General features: G+C 51.2%; 1 protein-coding gene across 1 annotated transcript; it reads left to right on the top strand.

The window, feature by feature from the left end:
- Positions 1–41: 41 nt before the first annotated feature.
- Positions 42–13,537, top strand: NCSTN (nicastrin). The gene is made up of 17 exons (XM_040618355.1): positions 42–208; positions 454–558; positions 1,995–2,118; positions 2,650–2,768; positions 3,834–3,979; positions 4,174–4,324; positions 4,798–4,907; positions 5,726–5,878; positions 7,258–7,362; positions 7,544–7,621; positions 7,761–7,930; positions 9,122–9,224; positions 9,480–9,575; positions 10,089–10,176; positions 10,314–10,465; positions 10,789–11,001; positions 12,510–13,537. The coding sequence occupies exons 1-17, from the start codon at positions 82–84 to the stop codon at positions 12,630–12,632; spliced, it is 2,163 nt and encodes a 720-aa protein (XP_040474289.1). The 5' UTR covers positions 42–81; the 3' UTR covers positions 12,633–13,537.
- Positions 13,538–23,879: the final 10,342 nt, after the last annotated feature.

The following is a 23,879-nucleotide window of genomic DNA, read 5'->3' as shown; positions in this document are numbered from 1 at the left end:
TGTCAGTCCTCCCGCGGCGCAGAGCGGCTTCCGGCGGCGCCTGTGCGTGGCCGCGGTGGAGGAACCGGAAGGGCTGGGAAGATGGCGGCGGCAGTGGGGAGAGCCTGGGGCAGCCGGCGGATGGAGGTCGCTGCGAGGAGCTGCCGGGGCTCGCTCCCGGCCTGGTGGTGGCTGCTCCGGGGGCTGCTTCTGGCCGTGCTGGCAGCGGGTGAGCCTGGCTGGGAGAGGGACGGGGCAGGCCTGGCCTCCCCCGTGTGGGACCGCTCCGCGACGAGGAGGAGGTAGGGAGGGCCTCGCCTGGCCCCCTTGGAGATGGCGGCACTGGGAGCCCTCGCCTGTCCTCTGAGTTGGGGAGGGGCTCGCCTTTCCCCCGCCCCGAGCTGGGGAGAGCCGTCTGGGATGCGAGGAGCCCCGGGTTGCCCCCTCTGAGGTGGGGCTGTGTCTTCTCCCCAGGCTCCTGCCAGGGGAACTCTGTTGAGAGGAAGATCTACATCCCCCTGAACAAAACGGCACCGTGCGTTCGCCTCCTGAATGCCACCCACCAGATCGGCTGCCAGTGTGAGTACCGCTGCGGGGCCCCGGGGCTGCTCCTTGGGCTGGGCACGCCGTGGGCGATGTGGTGTGAGTGCTGCCCCGCCGTTGGACTTGCCTAGATAGGTACTGCCCTTCTCTTCCAATCCTGCTCTAGTCGTGCTGAATGCACTGACCTGCTTCTGCTAAATCGAGGGGTGGAGGTCTTGGAGAGATTGTGTTCCTACAGACCTCAAAAATCCCTGCCAAGACTGAGAGCAGCGTTTTGAGCTCATGCAGTCAATGCGCACACAGGACAAAGCCAGGCCACAGGTTCTAGGGGTGCGCAGCAAAGCTGCAAGCACTGCAGGGTGTGTTAGGGCTTAACGAGGTACTAAAGAAAGGGAGCAGGGAGCGAAGAAGTGAGGAAGCGACATCTGAAAGGAGTGGAATGTTTGGCTGAGCTGCTTGTGCAGTGCTTGTTAACTGGTGAGAGGTTTTTTGTCATACTGAAATGGCAAAGGCAGGACTGCATGACTGTTAAAAGATAAGGGAACCCCATTCATGCAGTATTCCTGGCTGAAGTTAGTGTGAGTCAGCATTTTGCTCATTTCCCATTTCGTTTTGCTTCCGCAGTGAGCCAGTCCCTGCAGCGGAGATTGTCAGCTGCCGCTACAGGGCAGCACAGCTGCGCTTGGGCTGTCAAATAACCGAGGGTACAAAGTTCTCTGGCTCCTCTTCCATGCTCTGTGTGCGCCTGCTGTTCGGGCGGACAGCCGTATGCCATCCCGTTTTCCCAGTTGCAGGCAGTTTCTGACAACGGCAGCAGTTACTAACTCTGCAGGTTGACAAAGTGCTTGTTTTTATCAGTAGCTTCTTATGAAAGTGCTTTGTGCATCATCCGTTTTCTTTGGAGCAGAGCAAAATGACAAGCAGTGGACCTGCTTTTTGCTAATCCCCTTTGCTGTCACAATCTTTTGCCCCCTGGGCCCCTGCAGGCTTCAGGCTGAGCTGTCTTTGAGCTCTCAGTTTCTGAATTTGCAATCTTTTTGCTGAGGGGCAGCACTGAACTGCTGCTGGGGCTGTGGTACTTGAGGCAGGTCCTGTCCCCTCCAAGTGCCTTTCTGCCTCAGGGCCTCAGTTTCCTGCTATCCTTCCTTATGCTCTTCAGTCACAGGAGACTCATAGTGCTTAGCTGAAGGTCCTGATGTGCTTAAAAGATGCTTTCAGAGTGTGAGTGCTTATTTCTTAATCTGTGCTGTTCAGCGGTGTTTTTTCCCCTACTAAAACCACTGCTCCTTTTTCTGTCTTGCTCTAGCTAAATAGTGCCACTTCACCAGATTGCTCCCTCCAGCCCTCTAAATCCACGAGCTGTTCTTCCCTAAAGCCCTTAGTGGCATACTGCCCTGCTATTCTGGGGTGGGTTGAGGGTGTGAACGAAGTAGATCCCTGGGAAACACGCAGGGCCCACTCTCTTTCCACAGCCTCCATCAGTGGAGACACGGGCGTGATCCATGTGGTTGAGAAGGAGGAGGACCTGAACTGGGTGCTTGCTGATGGCCCGCATCCACCCTACATGATACTGCTAGATGGGAACCTCTTCAACAGGTCAGTCATCACCAGTTTTTATCTCCCCAGGGTGAGCGGAGTCTAGAAGACCAACGTGGGTCTCTAGTCTGGTGATGAAAACATCATTTTTCAAGTGACAGATGGCAGAATCAGCCTTGATACTGCACTGCAGTATAGCGAGGTTGAAATTTTTGTGGTTTTACTGTGGTTTAGTGCCTGAATTTATTTCTTCTTAAGTGGGCTGCTTTGCTGTTAGAAGAGCTCTGCTCTCTCTGAATTCTCATGCCGTGTTCATCACTGTAGCAGTTACTGAAGTTCATTGAACAATGTGATTAAGATTGGTCACATCTCTTCCTGGGTTGAGCAGGAAAGAAGTGGCTGAAGTTTTCTGCTTGTTGCTGTGTCTGTAATCTTACGCAGTTCTGAGAACATTAAAGAAAAAGGGACGTGGTGGTTTTGATCAAAAGCATCATCACATGCTTGATCGTAATAACGTCAGTGTTAGCATGTCTTGGACCTTAACTCTTCATTAATGAATTTGTCATTTCAGTCATGTTTTCTCTCTTCCAGGAGGGTAATGCTGCAGCTGAAGGGAACCTCACGCGTGTCAGGCCTTGCTGTGGCCACTGCCAAACCTAGCCCTCCCCAGGGCTTCTCTCCTGGTTTGAAGTGCCCCAACGATGGGTTTGGTAAGGAAATGTTAAGTCTTTATCCTTGTTGGGAGGAAGAGAAATGGTGCCTCTACATCATATGGCCAAAGAAAGAAGTGCCAAGGATGGCTGAACTTGTAGCTGCACTTAACATAAAATCATGTTTAAGATGACAGGTTCAATATGTTCTTTCAGAGTAGTTTGTCTGAGCTGGAATCCTGTCATGTCTCAGCAAGGGCTGGGGCAGGTGTTGAGGGGAAGACTGTTAGATAAGCTGGCTAAAACAGCATTAAGTCCCTAAAGTGTTAAACCTGACCAAGGGTTGTTGTAACTTCTTTTTCTTTAATGTGAGAAACTCATACTTTGTCCACACTCGATCGTTAAAGCGTCTTGTGTTTGCATAGATCGAGCGGAGGGTGCGTTTACCTCTCTGCCTGGGCCAGTCGCTACTTTCTAAGATGACATTTTGCCTCCCTGAATTCCCTCTGTGGTTTCAGTTAGGTTTTCATTTTGCTGTTTTTTCATGCAGCAAACTTAACTGTATTGCGCTTTGAGGGGAGAAATTGCTACACCTTCCGTAGTTTGCACAAGGCTTTCTGCTGCGCAGGGTGCCGTGTGCGCTCCTGTGATGAGTTCCGTGTGCTGGCATTTGTCGTGTCTCTGCCTTCATGCTGTTTGCACAGTATTGAGGTGTTAAAATGATTGGCACGTTATGGATGCCTGAGGGGTACTTCCAACACATGATGAGCTCAGAAAATGCGGGTTTGTATGTTCTGCCTTTTGAAGTATAATGTTTCTCTGTGTGCCTCCTCCGCTCTCTCAGCATGTGATAAATGCTCACTGAGTGCTCATGCCAGCCTCCTGGCATGTGATGACTTCGAGTGTGCATGTTACTCGTTCTCTCTGCGTGGCACAGTGCTCTGTCTCTGCCACTCTGCCGCATGCAGTGACCAACTCTGTCTCTCCAAGCTTTTGTCAGCTGGTTCCTCAGCCCATAATGGTGCTCATTTTGTATTTGCTGCTATTTTCTCAGCAGGCCCTACCTCTCCCGCAGTCTGTTATTCTCTTGCAGGCTCAGATTTGCCCATTTCTTTCTGTTTCCAGGTGTCTATTCCAAAGATTATGGCCCTCAGTTTGCACACTGCAATAAGACTGTGTGGAATCCTGTGGGGAGTGGGCTTTCCTATGAGGATTTTGACTTCCCTATTTTTCTCCTTGAAGATGCCAATGAGACACAAGTTATTAAGCAGGTACTGCGCTTCCTCAGCGAGGAGGGAGGAGAGGGGAACCGCCACACAGTCCAGCAAAGGGGGGAGAAGTTTTGTTTTCTCTCCACTTAGATGTGGAAGTCTATACAGTAAAAATACATGGTCCCATTTTATTTGCAGTACGCAGTGCTATTACAGAAGGGCTAAGTTTTGTAATGATTTTTATTTCCATCCAGTGTTATCAAGACCATAATGTCCCTCGTGATGGATCTGGCCCCGAGTACCCTCTCTGTGCCATGCAGCTTTTTTCCCACATGCACGCTGTCACCAGCACTGTCACCTGCATGAGACGCAGCTCCCTCCAAAGCACCTTCAGCATTAATCCCGGTGAGCAGAATCCTCTTTCCTTGTGGGATGAGGCTAGTGGTAAAAATCCCAGTGGAATGCAGTTGTGCAAAGAAAGAAAATTTTAGAGTTTCCCTTAAAGGCTTGTTTGCCTGCTTAGCCTTTTCAGGATACACTGTTGAAGTGGTAAGGAATTTTGGGCTAGGTTTGTCATCGGTTCAGAAAATAACACATAGAAGAGATGCTGGCTGAGAAAGGCACCTGATAGCTGCTACGTAGATCATCTGGAATGGCTCTGAGATTGCTGCTCCATTAGACTCTGTGTACGTTAGTCAAAATCCTGGTCCTGGTGAATATTTTGCCCGTGATGTTCCTGGGGCCGGGACTTCACTGCTGCTGAGCAAAAGTTTGTTCATCTGATAGAGCTACCGATGAGCTGCAGCTGACCAGAAATCTCATTTCTCACTGGTCACTGCTGTTGTCTCAACTCAAGCGATGTTTTTTCTGCTTCCTAGAGGTGGTATGTGATCCTCTTCTTGATTACAATGTGTGGAGCACCTTGCAACCTATCAATTCCTCTGGAAAAGTTGATCCTGAGAAGGAAGTTATTATTGTCGCTACACGAGTAGGTACCTCTTAATCTTGATTTGTAGAGCATGGACTGGAAGGATTCTGGGAAGATGTGGGCTTCGACTTTCATGGGAATATACTTCTCTCATATATTTTCATTTCTTCCCATGTTCCAAACCTTTTAGATCTGACTGGCTGCTGTGCTTCTGCAAGTACGAGCCTTTTAGTTGGTGGGTTTACCCATTGTTTCGATATGAGGACATCTGCCTTTTGTTTCTTTCTGTCTTGTTATGTGAGGGGTTTTTTTCAGCATTTTCTTCACTGATGGAACTAGACAAGTAGAAATAGTCAGTGTCTGTAACACTTTCCTAAGATATTTTGCATCCTTAAGAAGTGTTGCAGAGAGGGAGATGGCATGGTTAGCTCATCTGTGCTTCTTGGGGGGGAGAGGCTGAATCACATGAAGATTTTGTTGTGTGTCAAGTCAGTGTCAAAGCTGAGAAAGAAGTTCGCTTCCCTGTCTAGCAGTCAGTGTTACAGTCACTTTTACACTCTCCAGAGATGCAAGTTCCAAACTCCATCTTGTCACCATCTCAGAGACTCATGCTGAACAGTGCATTAAAATCATGGCACACTTGCTGTTCTCAGTTCTGGGGTTAGGGCTGTGTGGGGGGGGGTGGCAGCAGGGCTCTGAGGCCTCAGGACTGCCACAGCAGTGTAGTCAGTATTTTAAGTTTCGTTAGGTGGGGTGCTTCGATTCTTCCCTTACCAGTAGGCTGAGTGGGATAGGAGCAAGGTGATAGATTTGCTTTCTCAACACAGAATTCCTCTGTTTACGTGCAAGTTTCTTACACCTCCTGTTCATGCTTACAGATTGACAGCCATTCCTTCTTCTGGAACATTGCACCCGGGGCAGACAGTGCTGTCTCTTCTTTTGTGACCCACTTGGCTGCTGCTGAAGCCCTTCATAAAGTGTCAGATGTTCATTTGCTGCAAAGGAATATAATGTTCACCTTCTTCCAAGGGGTAAGAGCAGTGGCATCGCTCCACCATTTGGCTTGTTCTAAGGTAGCAAATCAGTCCTTGGCTCCCTGCACGTGAACTTTTTCCCTACTGTTTTTGCAGAATCATTTGTCTGCAGCCCCACACTGTGGTTCTCTCTGCTCCCCCAGTGATAACAGGATCTTAATTGCACTGGGATAACAACAGCAGATGGAGCTTCCACTGGGGCAACCCATATTCTGCCCCACAGTTCATTCTGGATGAATGACTCAAACTTTGCTTTCCCTCCTCTCTCCTCCCAGAGTGCCTGGTGGTACCTCTCTTCTCTGCCTCACCCCCATTCAGGATGAACTGCAATGGTCAGGCTCTAAATTCTGAAATGAAGCCCAGAAAAGGCTAGATTAAAAATATATGTGTTGACAGCAGCAAAATGTAGCTCATTTCTGAGAGCCCAGCGCTGGGGTTGGCAGCTGTGGAAAAGCAGAACAAGCCTGTGGAGGAGGGACTGATGGCCAACAGCTGATGTTCCCCTCAAGGCATCTACATTGATGGCTTCTTTTGTGCAGCTTTGTGAAACTGGCTCCCACAGCCCCACGCTGTAGCCATGTGATTCCCTTCATTCACCCTCCTCGGCACATATATCCCTAGTCAGAATTTCCCTGGGGGAGACGGGCATCTAGCGCTATGGAATGGACCTTCTCTGTCATAGGAGGAATGCTAAGACTGGACTGTGAATTAGTCAAGGGGGAAGTCTGGGGGCTGGCTGACTTCATTGCTGTTCTTTGTCATGGGGATTCTCTTCTTAGGGGCACCTATTCTTCCCCAGGCAATGCTCAGCTTCTTGCAGCTCCCTTGACAAACTCGGGTCTGTCATCTAGCCTTCCCTCCCTTTTTTCCAGGGAAAGAGAGACCCTTCCTTTCTGGAAAGCTTCATGTGTTTAATTTCTAGCATAGAGAATGTCCCTTTTCCCTGACTTGCTGTCCTCCATACCAAAAAACAAAGAGGCTGACTTACGCCAGAGTAAAGGCTGTATTAATGCCTTTCTGCTTTTACTCACAATAACAGTATCTTGTAAGATATCGGTGCCCGCTTAAGTCTGGCTCTGTGCCTTTTTCGCTTGTGGAATTCAGTAGCTGTCCCCTGGTTTTTTGCTGTTTGCCTTCGGTTTTGTCCTTTGCCTCCATCCCTTCCTACAATACCTTGGTCTTTGGAGCCAGGCACAATGTAATATTTGCTTTGGTGGTTTGGTGTGTGCCAGGCTTTGCGAAGCTTCAGAAATATTTGGTGCAGTAGTTGGCCCTCAGACGCTTGGTTTTGGTCCACCTCAGCCTCTCAAACATTGCCGTTGTGCCAGGCAGCTATCCGTGTGCGATTCATGTACGATTTTTTTTTCCTGTTGCAGGAGACCTTTGATTACATTGGCAGCTCACGAATGGTGTATGATATGGAAAAAGACAAGTTTCCTCTCCGCTTGGACAACATTCATTCATTTGTGGAGTTGAATCAGGTGTGGGATAAGTTAGGGGACTTTTTTATTGCCTGTTTCTCTGTGATAATTTAGCTGTGGTTTTCCCAGCCAGCTTTTCACTGGGTTTGGTTTTGGTTTTTCCTGGACTAGACTACCCTGCTCTGTAAGACTCACTGGTGTCCAGTCATGTACTTACTGTGTTTGGGGCTTTTTTTTGCAGGTGGCTCTAAGGAATGACTCTGTTCTATGGATGCATACAGACCCTGTCTCTCGGCTGAATGAGTCTGTTGAAGTGCAGGTAATCAAAAGCAACCTGCAGCTGTTCACCTAACCAAAATGCTGTGGGATCTTTAGCACACTGCAGATGATCAGGATGTTAACGTTTCCAGAGAAATTACACATCTGAAAGAATAGCAGAACATTTTCTCTTCTTTCAGGTTAGAAACTTGCTAGATATTTTGAGTAATAGCAGCACGGGAGCAAGCGTGACTTTGCAGGAAGCTGGATATTCGCAGCCTCTTCCCCCGTCTTCTTTCCAGCGCTTTCTTCGGGCCCGGCACATCCCCGGCGTGGTCCTAACGGACCACAAGACTGCCTTCCAGAACAGGTACTTCTCCGGGGTCGAAGGGCCGGGCCAAAGGCGGCGGAGCCGGCAGAGGGCATCTGAGCTCCTGCAGCGCCTCTGCCAGGGGTATGCTGCCTAACATACATGTAGAGCCGCAGTCTGGGGGGAGTGGAGGAGCAAACATGTGCCATGTAATTGAACAAGCGCAACATAATTATTCTGACAACCGAAAGAAATCCAGTTTTGTACAGAAAATGTTCCCCACAGCTGGCTGGAAGCCAGAGGTGAGCAAATGGCAACTGAGCGTGCCTAAGCCTCATCTGTTCTTCCAGAAGCTAGCTGCCTTTTTTTTTTTTTTTTTTTTAATATAGCTTTCTATTTGTGATGGCAAAAAGCCCCAGGCATTGGAAAGGGCACTTTCATTCACCCCACATGACCCTACTACAGCACGTTCCTGGGGGATCCCCTGCTCCTCTTCAACGTTGGAGTGGAAATGTGGGGTAGAGGACAGAGATATGCCTCTCCCCTCTTCCCTAAACTTGTCAAATCCTCTCTTTCTCTTCATCTTCTGTCCTTCTCCGCTGTTTCTGAGAACCTCTGTGGCAATTAAGGGCTTCCCTTTCACCTCTAAATCTGCACAGCTCTAACGAAGAGCTGGCTTGGAGAAAAGCACAACTCGCTGCTGTGTGACCCAGCTTTACACCGGGGGGGATCAGTCCCAGGCTGGCTGGGAATGTCAGATGCACAGACCACGCAGTGGGCTCTCAGCCCGGTTCCTAGTTCAGCTGGCTGTGCTGCAGACGCCTTGGTGTAAATCTCTCGTAGGGTTCACTTGGAATTTCTTGCTGCCTTCAAGATAAGGCATTAATAAAATCCACTGGCAGGACTTGCAGCAAAAGCCCTCCTCCCGGGAGACCTTCCGCATGGGTTGTCCTTGCCTCAGTTTCTCTACCCATTTAATAGATTGGGCTGTCGCCCACCTGAAAGCTAATCACAGCTTGTAAATTGCTTGGAGATCCTCAGATGGGAGAAGCTGTGGAAGGGCCAAGTTAATTATAAAGCCTCATTAAATGGTTTAAGGAGCGTGTGGCAGGGCAGTGCTTTGGCAGGGCTGTATCTCTGCTCCCAGGAGACTGCTCCCACTGTTTGCTTTAGGCACACTCCGAACTGAATTCCGTGCCCTGTGGTTTCTTTCTGCCCCTCCCCAACCTCTGTTTGCCTTCTTCTTTTCAGATACTACCAGAGCATGTACGACACTCCAGAGAACATCCGGATGCAATACCCCGAGGGGCTTAGCCCTGAGGAGACCTTGGAGTATGTCACAGACACAGCCAAGGTTCCTACTTTGCATTTTCTGTAGCTGCTTTGGGTGGGGGCAGATAGAAGCAGGGTCACGGGGAGAGGGGGCAAGCTGGTTTCAACAAGGGAAGAAAGAAGGCGGGAGCGCTTTGTACAGTGACAGAGGTAATAGGCACTCAAATGCTAGCACGGTGTAAGTGTTTTGATGGATGTGTAGATTCTGGCTTGCTCTCCTTGCTTGTTTTGCTGGATCTGCCTATCTTGATTAACACAGAGCACTCTTCCTTTGCAGTCCCTGGCAGAAGTTGCCACAGTGGTCGCCCGTGCTCTCTACCGGCTTGCAGGGGGAGCCAACAACACCTCTGCTATTCAGGCAGATCCAAAAACGGTACGAGCAGATGGAATTGAGTCCCTGGCATCTCTGATGAGCCCTCACGTACTTCCCTTCTGTCTCTGTTTATATGTGTTTACACAGCATGCTGTCCTGTCTGTCTCGGTGAGGGCTTTGCCTCCCCCCCCTTCTCTCTTTCCCCGCCACAGCTGAATGAAAAACCTTTCGCCCTTCTCTAGTTCCTTGCCTCTCGATCTCAGGGCAGACATGAAGCTTCACAAGCCCTCTACAACACAGAGCTCCTTTATCCTCGTTCCACGAAGCAGAAGAGGGAGCTGAGGTGAAATGGCAATGTGTGCCACAGGGATCAGCTAAGGAGTCGGTGGAGCTGGAATCAAACCCAATTTTCACGGCTCGATCCTGAATTATATACAGTTGTGACATAGAGTCTCTCCTTCACTTGGCCCCTGTAGTGGGGAATATCTGTCAGCCAAATAATCTTGAGAGGAGTAGCTGTTAAGGTGCTATTTTCTCTCCTCTTTGTATAAACCAATTTCCATCTCTTTCCAGGTCACTCGAATGCTGTATGGGTTTCTGATTAAAATGAACAATTCCTGGTTTCAGTCCATCATTAAACCAGACATAAAAGGAATTCTGGGTAAGAGCAACATAGGGAAGAAGAACAAGGGGATGGGTTTGACCCCATATGTTACCTGGCAGCTTTCTAAAGCGCCATAGTAACATTGCCTGCTTCTGGCCATCTCCCTGCCAATCCCATTTCTCTGACTGTTCCAGGTGATGTTCCCCAACACTACGTTGCCGTTTCCAGCCCTGTGAACACTACCTCCCTTGTGCAGTATGTCCTGGCCAACCTCACCGGCACTGTTGTTAACCTCACCAAGGAAGAGTGCCTGAACCCTGAAAAGACACCCAACAGTGAGAAAGAAGTAAGTTAGAGTGGGATGATAGGCAAGGACAGATCTGCTGTCCAGTTAGGTGGTTTCTGCTTCTGAAGAAGGCTGGTTAGGAAGGCTTGCTATTGCTAGTAATAACACGTAGGAGGACTGGGAAACTCCTCCAACAAGGAGGCATCTTAAGGCCCAAGGGCAGGGGAGAAGAGGGCAAAAGCATCCCCTGACAGCAAGAACAGTCAGTAAAGCCCCTCGCTCTCTCTCTCTCCCCAGACACAGGTAACATTCCAGAACAAGGGGATAGCCTGGTTGGTTGCTAGTGGCTGTTTGCTGTCTCTTACTCTCCGTTTTCTTTGCAGATGTATGAATATGCCTGGGTGCAGGGTTCCCTGGACCCTAACTCCACGTCACGAATCCCCTACTGTGTTCGGTCAACAGTTCACCTAAGCAAAGCACTCTCTCCCGCCTTTGAGCTGAGACAGTGGGGATCTACAGAATACTCCACATGGACAGAGAGTCGGTGGAAAGAGATCCGTGCCCGAATATTTCTGGTAGCCAGCAAGGAGCTAGAGGTGAGTTTGTACACGTCTGAAAAGAAAACAGAGAAAGAAAGTGAGGCTGGCTTTGAATAACGTCTCCTGACAGCTGGAGAAACAGTTCAGAGTTTATTACAAGATCTTGTGCCATCATTCTGTGCCCAGTTAAGAGCAGCCAGGCTTTGATCCTTGAAAATGAGGTAACCAAGAACGCATCGCTGGTGATAACCCTACCACCTCCAGCCATTTGTGGGTTAATAACATAGTCATCGGGGCCTAGACAGTGCAGAATAATCAAGAGTCCCAGGAGCAGGCTGAGCTCTGTGAATAAAAGATAGAAGTGACAGGAGTCTTAACCCCTTCCCCCAGCACAGGGAGCCAGGTTTAGCCGTTAAGGTGTTTTCCTTGATTCACAACCCAGATCTTCCCACAGATCGAATCCCCTCGACAGCACAGAAAGAAATTTTGCCCAAACTGTCACAAAGCGGCTGTTGGTTCCATGTCTGACCTTCCAAGCAGCCCTGAGCTGGGGGCAATGTGGCTTAAGCGCCAGCAGAAGAAGGGTTAAGCACACAGTCACTTTGGGACTCTGTGCCTGTCTGGATGCCCTCTGGTTGGCTGTTAATGATGTCATACCCTGTCAGGACAGATGCTGGCGTCATCATGTGCTGGGGCTAAGCCACCCAAAGGCCCTGCAAGCCCAGGCAGTTGTTGGGGTGGTTATTTGAAATCGGAGCAGTTGGTTTGGGTGGCACTGGGCCTTTTTAGCACTGTCAGGCAAGCACAGCGCTCTGCCCATGTCTCTCGGCCTGTTGCAGATACAGGTGCCCTGGAGATGCACAATTTGAGCCCGGCCATCACCAAAGTGTTGACCAGAGAGAAAATGTACTGAGGGAGTTGTAGCGGCACGTGGGTGTCTGGGCGCTGTGTGGGGACTGTTCTGAGATATCCCGGGGAGACTGGGAGCGGCAGTCCTACCACGCAAGGAGAAGGGTTGGCAGGAAGGAATCTGATGAGGTTTTAGACTGGTCTGGCACTTGGCTTCAGGAAAGGTGCTGAGCAGGAGGTAATCTCCGCTAGGCAAAGGCTATCGGCAGGTGTTGATTCTGCCAGCAACTGTGCTTGTTAAAGGCGTTTGCAGTTCCTTGCTGGAGGAGATGACATTTCATGTAGGAGTAGCCAAAGTATCACATTAAATACTTGCTAAAAATCTTTGCGAACTGCGTCGACCGCTCTGAAACACGATATGTCCTTTATCCGTGATACAACTTTTAAACATGGGTTTGTGTTGGGTTGTCTTGCACTGTCAGGGAACCACAACAAAAGCTGACCTGGTCCCTGTCTGGTAGTTGCTTTTGCCTAAGGCTGTAAGTTCCTTGGAGTATCTTTTTATTTTAATATACTTAGCGCCTCGGTGGTGAGCTGGTCTCTGTAGCTTTCTGGTGGAGCGCCCCCCCCCCCCCATTCAGTGCAAATTCTGTGAGGTGCTGCAGGGTCTGTGTTTGTAACAACAATGCTGAAGTGTATTTCTCATCCCTTCCTAGATAATCACTTTGGTTGTGGGCGTTGCCATTCTGATCTTCTCTCTCCTCGCCACGTATTTTATCAACGCCAAAGCGGATATACTTTTTAGCATCCCGCGGGACCCTGGGGCTGTGGCTTACTGAAGATGCTCTCAGGGCGTGAGAAGTCCTAGCCCTTGGATTACAATTGTCAAAGATAAAACTACACTGGAATGCCCCTCTCTCTGGATAGGGATGCAAATGGTTCTCTCTCTCCAGAGCTTCCGTGCTCGGCTTCTGGGGACTGAGCCCTAAGACGTAAGAGACTTTCCCAGAAAACCGTGCCGACCAAGCCCTAAAGAAACTGTGACTGAGGAGTTCCCAAAGCCTTTCTTTTTAATTTGTCCTTACTTCTGAGCAACTTGAGAGGATTGGTCCTGAGTGCCACTGAGACGACAATGTGATGGATGTGTTGCCTAAATGAAGGCAAGGGTGGAAAGGGGAAAGGTATTTTCTCTGGGGTGTATGTGGACCAGCAGATTTCCGTGGTGTCTGACAGCACAGGCTGCCTGTTAATGTCCTGACAGTTGCTATGAATCTGTCTATACTACAATGCAGGGAGGGCAAGGTATGTTTAACAGAAGATTAGATGTAAAATGTCCTTTTTTTAATGGTGCAATATTTTCTGGGTTTTGTATATATATATATAAATAGTTCCGTTTAATTAAAAAAAAAATCTCCACTTACAAATTAACCCATTGCCTGGTTTTTCTTAGTTGCTGCCAAAAGGACCAAAAACACTGGGTGTTGCAATATTTTTTGGTCTCGGGAGAAACAGAGTTTGTCTTACTTGGTTTTTGACTGACATTGACATTTTGAATTCTTTCTACAGCTGGGCAAAAGCAAGACATTATGCCCTCAGACAGGACAGGGGATTAACTCCCTCTTGTTTAGGCTGTAAGCTCTCCAAGGCAGGGATGGCTGATCGCTCCAAACAGTGCTTTGTATGATGGTACCTTGATCTCAGTCAATCCCCAGGCACTGGTATAATAAACGTGTTTTTTAATGAGCGTGCTCACACACTTTGTTTCCTTCGAGGCTGGACTCTCGGGGCTAGCAGTTATGACTGACTGGGCACTTGGATATCCCTGGTTGTTTCTTTTGTATGAAAATTCACTTATTCTTCGGCGATCGTGATTTAAAGGTGCGATAGTGCAGTTGTCCAAAGCGAGGAGCTCAAAAATAGGTAGAGAGGATTAATTCCAGAAATCGGAGCTGACTAGCGCGAAAGCAGACATCACTTTCCCTTCCCTAGAGGACAGTGAGGGCTTATTGTGTTTAAGTCTTTTCTCAACTAGGCGTACACTCTGGAGTTTTAAAGTAATTCAGACCTTGTACTTTCAGTGCTACCCTGAGGGAGACTTTTTCCACTTGCTAATGGATCCTGCTATCAGGAAGCTGCTCCTGATAGTCCGTGGAGTGTTTCTGAGCCTGATTTCTTTTCATTTCTCCTAGCAATACTGAAGAAACTCATATCTCAATTTACATGGAGATATCTTGTCTTTACAATAAGGATTTTCATAGCCTCTGACTCCTAATCTTTGGACTCATTCCAACTTTGTCAGAACAAAATCCCCAGAATTATCCACATAGACTATTTCTGTGCATGAAAGTATTTTGGGTGAGAGAGAGGACCTCAAGACAGCATGTGGTCTGGCAAAGAATTTTGTAGAATATGTTTTTCCTTCCCTAAGGTAAGTTTGTTATTTTTTTTTTTTTACATATGAAAATGCAAATCCTTCATTCATGGTGGAGCAGTGCTGTGTGGAGTGATGTTGGGATCAGTGATGGCTAATCAGCATCTGATAATTTTCAAATTAAAAATGCATCCTTCCCATAACTGCGGTCTCTTCCATCTTTCAATTCTGGATTCTGAGCTTGGGTTTGGACTTTTTGGGGTTGTTGGGGTTTTTCTTTTTCCCCAAAGGCTTCTGGTTGGAATTTTTTTTCCCCCTTGTTTTCCCCATACAAACAGAAATAAGCCCTTTTACCACTCCCAGCCCCATTCTCCACTCCCAGCTTTTTGTTCGGAGCTGCTCTCTGGCGAGGCGAACAAACAGCTGCCTCTGTTGTCTGTGCCTGCGCCGCTCCTTGGATGGCCAACAGGTCTCCCCTGTGGACAGTGCAATGAGCAACGCTCCTATCAGTGCCTGACAAAAGGAGGGGAGAAGCAAGGGGGTTAGGCTGGCAGGCGCTGCAGCACAGACACATTTTCTGCTGCTGCCAACGCTGGAGAACACAGCAAGTCTTTGCTTGACTGTCAGCCCAAAATTTACCCTGCGCTGGGGGTCTGCGTGTCCCTCGGACTCTGGGTGCCAGCGGTGTCACTGCACAGAGGGGTGAAAGGAAAGGCGGTGGCCGGCGGTGTTTTCAGCCCTCCTCAGTGTGTTTTGCCATGGTCAGTGGATTCGTTTTGCTCAGCTGGCTTTTGATGATGAGGCTTGTGCCGCACAGCTCTGAGCCTTCCCTCCTCTGGGGAATTGGGCCTGAGTGTTGGATGAAAGGGGGTGGGGAAGAAATAGTCAGGATTGCGAGATTCGTCTGGGAAGTAAATGAGCTGCGAGAGTTGAGTCCTAGTCCCTAGGTTTCTCTTCCCTGTCCTTGCCCAGACTGGCTGCAGCCGCTTCCCTTTCCTTCGCAGCGCCCTTCTCTCACCGATGACGCTTCCCCTGCCACTGCCCTTTTCCACAGGGGTGAGGGGATGCTCTTGAGACCTTGAGGTGAACAGCACTTGAAGTACAAAAGTGTTTTGTTAAAGCAAAGCTAATGTTGGTGAAAGGAGCCGCTTTTTGTGTCGTGGAGAACGATAATCCCATTTTATATGGGAAACAAGACTGTGCAAAAAGGTCTTACATTCACCTGCATCCCTCTCCAGATCATAAATGGGGGAGAGGAGAGGGGAAGGTGGGAGGAATCGGGATCTCTGTGACCGATGCAGTCGTTCAGTCTCAGTCCTGATCTTCAAACAAAGAGCTGACAGTGGATTTGGGAGTTGCTCATTCCCCTCCGCTGGGACCAGGGAAGCCTTTGCTGCTTTTGTGTACGACTGCTAAATCGCTGCCCCTTGGGGAGCTGCTGGCTGCTGCTTTAAGCCCAGAGTTCGTGTCTTAGCCCTGGAAAGACTCGCTCCTAAGCCATCCTTTCCATGCCTTCAGTCCGAGTACAGTTATCCGCCGTAGATGCATGCACCCAGTTTTAAAAATGAAACAGGCTTGACCCCTCACATATCTCCCTGCGTAACAGTGCAGTAGCTGCCCTTGGTTGGGGGCCAAGTTGTATCTCTAATTCGTGCTGCCCATCCTGGTGTAACAGCAGCTGTCCTCAGCTGCGCAAACCTTAAAGTTGATAACTCCCCTGATACACTTTTCCCCATCACTCCTGAGATTATGTGCATTAATTAGAGCATCCCTAATGCTAATAAGCAATGGGGAATAAGTGCCTTCTCAGTACATTAATGTGGAAAATAGTTTGGGTATTGGCATATATGTGGCTTTATTTGGATCTTTGCGATAGAAACAAGAGTACTGAGTTCTGCGGAGTAACTGGGTGCATTTTTAGGTGTGCTGGCTAGATAAGGTAGGGTCGGTCTTAAGTTGGGCTGGGTGATGGGGCCAAGCCGGTGGCACGGCCTCTTTGAGGTAGGCTGACGTGAATGAGAGAATTCCCCCATTCGAAGCCCATTTGCTTTGATAATTAGAAAAGTTTGCATGGGAAATTATGCAAAACATATGGAAAGCAAACAACTTTCCTTGCTCTGTGTCTGGCTGTCTTTGAAGCAGTGGCTCACAGCAGAGTACCCCTGGCGGCCTCTTGGTCTAGGGAAGGGATGAAGCAAGCACCACTTGCATCTGTCGTAGCTGGTCCAGGAGGACGTATTCCAGCTGGGAAACAATTCACAGGAACGCTCCAGAGATACCTAGCCGTTTTCTGGCTTCGACAGATTTCTCCTGGCAAACCTCGCGACAGTGATTTAAGACGCTCTCCCAGCTGACATAGGTTACCATCTCTAGCACTGTCAGCAGAGGAAACAAAAGCTCACTCCGTTTCAGTCCAGCATTGCAATCCAGTTCAGGTGCTGGGAAAACACTGTCTTCTGACTCTTAAGGCTTTGGCTTGTTGCTCTGAAGAATGAGTACTTCAGTTTCTTCCAGCACTATGGCATTTTAAGGTTGTTTTACATCATTCCTGGTCTAACCAGTTCTTCCTGATGCTTTTAGATGCTGGACAGCTTTGAGTTCCATCCAAGCACTTGGCATCTTTGTGCACCTTTTAGGCACCAAGTTCAGCAGGTCAGTTATTCTGCTGGTTTGGTGAGATGGGGGTTCTGCAAGCTCTCACCCCTGCTCGACACCTGACCAAAGAAACAGGGAAGAAAGGAGAAAGGGGCTGAGCAGCCAAGGGCAAATTTGCTCTCAAGAGATAGATCCTGGAAGAAGCAAGTTCTGCAGCCGTCTGCCAAGGGAAAAAGAAGTGATGCAACTTCTAGCAAGTCTTGCTGAGCAGCTCCTCAAAATAAACAGGCTGTTGACGCCAGCAAGGGCTGGGGCAGCTGCTCCCAGGGGCAGTTGCCTGTCTGCGCCTTCCACTGTGTTTTGCTCTTGAGGGTAAAGGCTGCAGCACTGCTACTGTTCCCATCTCCTCTGTGCACCCAGCTCCTGGTGCTGGCAGGAGAGCCTTGGAGAAGATCAACCAGACACTGGAACCACCTTTCCAGTTGTGCTTGGAGAGAAGTAATTCACTACCTGTTGCCGGCGCTTTTGGCTGCAATGTGCCAAGCCAAGAGCAGAAACCCAGGGATCTCTGCTGCACTTTACTCCTGACTGTCCTCCAAAACCAGCTCATCCCTGTACCTTGCCTCGCAAAGATCCGTGAGAAGTCCCATCCTTACTGATAACCCCCCAGACTCTCCGTGGAACTCCCACCCATGCCTCTGGTACTGAGATAGTGCTTGCATTACCCCAAACCACCTCCAGCTACGTCAAAGCCCAGCCTAGTTTTTTTTGGGCAGCCCCTGACTCCTCTTCTGAGGAGGGCAGCTGGCACATGCTGCCTCCGCCACAGAGCCCCCAGGCATCTTGCTGAGACACACACGCTCCCCCCCCCTTCATGCACACACATAATTTGCAAGCATCAATTTCCTCTCCTCTCTCCCCACGCAACTCTACCAGGGATTTCTGCACAAAAAGAAGATGCCACTGACTCTCTTGACCTCTGAACTCAGCTGCCTCCCAGGAGGCAGAGGACTGGGGCTGAGCCCAGAGAGGAGGGTTTGCAGCTGCCCTTGTGCCCGGAGGGGGGAGACATATGGGGGTGACAGTCAATGAGACAAGGAGAAAGGAGAGGAAATGTGTGTTTTCTTAGCGCCCGGCCTCCCAGCTCCTGGGAACTTTATGGCTCTGGAATATTAAGAGGCAGGAAAGTTAATTAATGCCCAGAACAAAGCCAGGGCTGTTTGGCTTCTGGGAGAAGGAAGCAGTGGAGACAGGAAGAAAAAATTGGTGTCATCTTAAATAATTAGTTTTCTATGTTTTATCGGCAGCTAAAATAGAGATGATGTCCACTGTGGGGGTGAAGGGATTTATTCTTTCTTTTTTTTTTTTTTTTTTTGAGACCAAAGAAAGAAGCTTTCTGACAAAGGGCAGGAGAGGTTGTTGGATGAGCTGTAGGAACAGCTACCATCACCTTACTCAAGCTTGGGAGATGGCAGAGCAGCATTTGTAGTACCGTGCTCTCTGTCACTTCTGTGAGAAGTCACTGTTTCTCTTAGCTGAGATGACAGTGCTGCTCCTCACGTAGCATCCTTCCTCTCCAGTCTGCCCAGCTTCTGCTGCCTCTCCTGCTCCCGGCACTGGAGCCCAGCACCTGTGCTTTGGGCAGCAGTGGCTGCAGCTGGCTGGAGTCGAGCTGTCCCACAGATGGCCTTGCTGTGACTGTCATCCACCCCCTTTGCTCCTCCCTGATGGTCAGTATTGCAGCGTGGCTGGATTCAGCTCCCAGCTGGGCTGTTGCCTGCCAGATATCTCACTCGGGATTTAGGGAGGCTGAGGTGTTGCTCCACGTACCGCTTTAAGGCATATACAGAGAGCCAGACCCTGTTTTCACAAGTGACAATTGCTTAAGCATGGACTATTCAAGGAAGAGCATTTAGCTTTAACTCCCAAATAAATAGATGGAGGAAACATGCTAGGGGAGATGCTACTCTGCATGCCTTTGAAACTGCGCTAGGTCTGTCTGTGCTGAATACTTTAAAAACTGAGCTTTGTGTGCCCTGTGCCTCGAGTCTCTGTCAAGCGGGCTTGGGCCCATCCTTTGCCTACGCAGACTGGTGGGTCTTTGGTCTGTGGACCAAGCAAGTAGATATAGATATGTCATGGAGCCTTTGTGTGATGCTGCTGTCTAAAGGATACACCAAGTCCTGTGTCCCAGTCCCAGTGCTCTGTCTGGTAGCCCATGGTCACCCTCCAGTAGTCCTGCTGCCATGGGTATTGACAGCTGCTTTCTGTGTCCTACCCATGAGCAGCAACGAGGTCCAGCTGAAGGAACGAAGGCAGCTTAGCTCAGGATAACTGTGGCAGCAAGCAAGGGCCGTTGGCTGGCACCCAGCAGGCATCTGAGTCCAACATGTGTTTAAAATCAGGGTCTGACTACTACAAATAGGAGTGTAGGAATTGCCAGACTGGATCCTGCCCAGGGTCCATCTCTGCCGCCCTTGTCTCTGACAAGGACCAGCACCCGCTGCTGCTAGGAAGGGCACAGAAGGCCCTGGAGTGACCTCGCATCCCAAATCCACAACACCCTGGTACCTGGGCCCCACGTTGCCACGCTGGGTCCCGTTGCAGCCCTCTGCCCCGGCTCTGCTTTACCTTTGTCCTCTCTTTGTGTGCAGCAAGAGCATCCCGTCAGATCTCGCCACCACCACGCCTGCGCGTCTGTCCATTGTCCAGCCGGTTCCGTGCATTCCTGGAGAAAAAATACCAGGGCGAGAGAAAAAGGAAGGAAGTTTGGGGAAATACTGATGCAAGCTCGTTCTTCCCCAGCCTGCCTTGTGCAGCCCTGTGCTCCTGGGGCCCCATCCTTTTATCTCCAGCCTCTTTCGCCTGCGTGTCCAGCCTGGGCACTTGTGTGAGGTGCAATTGCTTGGAGGAGGTAGAGGGTGAGGCAGGGATGGAGGATGCTGCTTAGGACCTACAGCTCTCTGCTACCCAGGTGATCTTTCCCCAGTGCCAGCACAGCTTTAGCAGTGAGGTTTCTGGGGCTAATCAAGATCGACATACAAACAAAACAGCATCTCTGCATCTCGCAGCCAGCAGAAAGGGAGAAGCAGATGGGCTAGAGGAGGCAGGGAGCTGCTGCTAAATGGATTGATGGAGAGGCCTTTAAGAGAGATGGATTGGAGAGGGAGCCGCTGGAGGAAAGGGCCGGGGCGGCCACGCTGTGAATGGGGCAGGGGCCCAGGGAGATGATGGGAAGGGAGAAAGGCCTGCAGATAACAGATGGATGGACACAAAGACTGGAAGGGAAGAGAGGGACAGATGGACAGGCAATAGAGAGAGTCAGGAGAAGAGAGGGATCTGGACGTAATTAGATTGGATCCGATTATGACAGACTCGATTAGAGCAATATTATGATCAGGAGCTTCTGTCGCTATTTGGCTTTTAGGGGGGAACAAAGCCAGAGAGCACGTGTGGAAGGGGGACAAGCAGAGGCAAAGGGAACCGGGAAGGATGAAAGGAAAGGGGCTCCTTGTGAAAGCTGTCAGTGGTGGTGGTGACAGATTGTCTAGTTATCGAGCACCGGGGCCGTCTGTCACCGACCGCTCACAAAACCTGCACTCAATAAAAGCCAGGGAGACAAAGGCGAGGAGAGGAGAGGGGCTATCGGAGCCGAGAGCTTCTGTCACTAGCCAGGCAAGCGTGCCCAGGGCGTGGGGAGAGCTGTGCGGATCAGGGGCCTCCTGTTATTAGTTAGGCACATGCGCAAGTAAACATGGGTGTGCACACAAACGCACGTGCAGGGGGGTGCTGGACCTTGCTCAGCCACCTATGCACACACACGTGTACTCTGCAGCCCAAGTCTGCACATGCATGCACGTTCGGGCACACACAGCTTGCACAGACAGCCTGCACGTGCACACGTGTTCGCACGCTCTAACATACTTGCCCAAAAAGGCCTTGAGCCCTGGCTTCAGCGGGCATTGTCACCCTGATTGAAGATTAACAGGCGGTCCAGGTGCTTCTCCAGCATCGATCCAAACAGCTCCGCTTCCCGCTCGCTGTCTGCAAAGAGGCTGGTAGCTGGAGCATCACCCAGCTGAGCATCACAGTGTGGTCAGCGTCTGTGCAGAGCGTCTGAACCTTCCCAGCCAGCCTGGGCTGCAGCCGGCGGTTGCAAGACCGTGCTGCAACCCAGACACGGTGGAGCTGGCAGCTGCCCCCTCTACAAATGGCACTTGTGCATGTCTGGACAAAGTATAATGGCACCAAACGTGACCCTGTGGATGCTCCGGGATCTGTGATGCTTTGGCTGCAGGGAACGCTCCAAAAAGGCATGTCTGCCAGAGAAGACTTTGCCATGAATGAGCAGCTGGGCGGTCACAGGGACACGGGGGAGCCCAGCGCCTTTTGTTCTGCGGAGTGTCCTTGGTGGAGAGATGGGACACAGTCCCACCGTGGGTGTGGAGGTACCAGTTGATGGGCAGGAGCAGGAATGCCCCCCACGGCCTCTGTCTTCCCAGCATCTGTGAGTTGCGGCAGGGATCTCCTTCCAGGTCTCCCACCTGTTGTTTGGACGTGCAGAGCCCCTCGCTGCATAAAAGTTACAAAACTCCAGCTGGGTCTGCTCCAGCAGCACAAGGGTTAAAGCCGCCTGTCTTCCCTGACAAGCCCAGGCCAGTGTGGTCCCCAGTGGCTCTATACAATATGTCGCCTCATCTCCTGCCAAATGCTGCCTCTTCTAGTCTCTTTTCATACCTCGCCGTGCCCTCCCTGCGCACACGCAGGGGGCCTGGAGCGGCAAAGCCCAGCTCGGGTCCCCCCAGCCCTGTGCCACGGCTCCTCTCCCTGCAGCTGATCCCTCAGCCTCATGCCTCGAGGTGGGCAGATCCTGGATGAAGATGCCAAAAGGGACCCACCTGGGTCCATCAACTTCATGGGTCAAGCCAAAAGGTATCGAGAGATTTAAAAAGTTGGCTGTGCTCTCGCTGGTGTTCTTCTTGAACGCTGCGTTGGAAGGGAAGCCCGGGAATCCAGAGGGAATGAGGGGTTCTGCAGGCTCTGGCGTGTGGGCTCCTGCGATTAAATTTGGGAAACTCAGAAGTGAAGAACAAAGACAGAGTCTCTCGTTCTCCCTCCCCCAAATCTCATCAGCTTTTTGCCAGCCTGCAAAAGGATATCTGAAGCTCAGAAGTTCTTGCTGAGGAGGTAGAGAACGAGGCAGCAGCCAAAATCGCGGGGACCGTGGCAGCTCCCATGGGCTGCAGGCTCTGAGCGGGCACCGGGGAGAACTGCAGCCACAGGGAGGGGGGAACATTAGCTTGGATTGCAGGAGAAAGTTCTAGAGTTTCTCGCTCTGCCGTCACCCTCCCATGAGACCTGTGCCTGTGGCTCTTCCCCAGCACAGCCCTGGCAATGCTCATCTCACCCTCCACAAGCTGCTCAGCTCCGCCAGGCTTTGTGGGCACCGTGCAGCACTCAGCATCAGGGCTGCATCCTGCCCGTTGACGCTGCTTCTCAGGTACAAAGAGCGACTGTTTTCCAAGCGGAGGGATGTCCCCAGATGTCATCCTCCCTCCCAGCAGGGCAAAATGTGGCTGCTGACCGAGGAAGGGGCCTTTGCAATCTCAGCCTTTACCTGCGGGAAGAGGAAGGCTGAGAGTCTGCATCATTGCAGGGCAGAGCTAAGGCGACCGCGTGAAGAGCAGGGGGGCTCGGCTGCTGGGGGCATGCACTGTGCGTGTGTCACCAGCCCAGCGGGCTGTCCCCCTTAGTGACCCCAGCCTCGGGGGCAAGCTGGGCAGCCCGTGCCCCTGCAGGGCACTGTGCATCGACCCCCAGGAGAGCCGCAGGGAGCCAGGATGGGAGGACAGACCTGCCGGTGCCTCTACTTGAGGGAAGAGCTTGAGTGGGCTCCTGCTGAAGGGAGCCAGAAGCTGCCCGCTGGCCTGGATGGCCAGCACAGATCGGGCCTGGCGTCCCCCGTGGGGAGGCTCGGCAGCCAGCTCCACTCCTTGCCTCCCCTCCTCCCTGCGCCCAGCCCGGCAGGATGCCCAGAGCAGCCCAGCATCAGCTGCAGAGAGAGGTGGGGCCCTGCTGGCGTCCTGGCAGGGGGAGAGGAGCTGGCCCCGGGGGTGGGCAGAGCGAGGAATAAATACAAACAGCCCATCAGGCTTCTCGGGGGAGATGGGGGGCCCAGGCGGAGCGCTGCAGTGAGGGAGGAGGGGGACGTGTGTGCGCGGGCAGGGGGCTACAGGGGCTGAGAAGGGTTGGGGAAGGGTGCGCACACCTGTGTGGACACGTATGTGCTGCTTGCATGTCCGCACGTGAGCGAGGAGTGATTTGTGCGTGTGAGAAGCGTGCGCGGGGCGCGCGGGCGGGAGGCACGACGTGCGGTGCATGCAGTGCATTACCCAGGCATGCTGTGCATTGCGCGCCGTAGTCTCGGGGTGGATGTGGCTATTGCCACGAGCTCATTAGGCGAATATTGTTTTATAATCGGTGCCATAGCAATGGTGAGGCAGGCTTCTCGCTGCCACCTGATCCCTCTGCCTCGTCCGCCGCTCGCCCTGCAAACTCCGAGACCATCTGCTGAGCCGTGCCACGGGCTGGAGTCCGCCCAGGTGCGAGTGCCCATCACCTGGGCTTCGCCTGCAGGGGAGGGGGAACCAGCCCCCAGTGCATGGGAGGGAGGGGAAGGGGGGTGGCGGGCAATTTCCAGCGCTGGGTGGAAGAAGGCGAAGGTAGGAGACTCCAGCAAGCAAACTGCAGGGGGGTCTGGGAGGACACGCACGGATACGCGTGGGACGGGGGATGCAGGAATTTTGGAGCAGGGAGTTCACTGATAAGGATGACAAACTAGGGAAGGTTTTCTCAGGACAGTTTAACAGGAACATTTGAAATTGGAGAAGGGTGAGAGGCAGAGGCTCAGCCTAACCCACAAAAGCGATCGTTGTTTTACGGTTAGATAGAGGATCAGTGTTGCAGAGCAGTACCTGTGCGTTCCGGGTACCGCCTTCTTTCACTTTCTTTCTCTCCTCTCACTGAACTTTGCTACAGGTGAATTTTACAGCCGCTCTCAGGCAGGACCTACAGGACAGTTGTTGCTGCTGGTACAGCCTCTCTGGGAGAGGCTGTCGGT

This window comes from Falco naumanni, chromosome 20, assembly GCF_017639655.2.
Source record: "Falco naumanni isolate bFalNau1 chromosome 20, bFalNau1.pat, whole genome shotgun sequence".
Taxonomy (NCBI): Eukaryota; Metazoa; Chordata; class Aves; order Falconiformes; family Falconidae; genus Falco; species Falco naumanni.
Note: the sequence above shows the minus strand (reverse complement) of the source record. Positions and strands in the feature narration are given on the sequence as shown.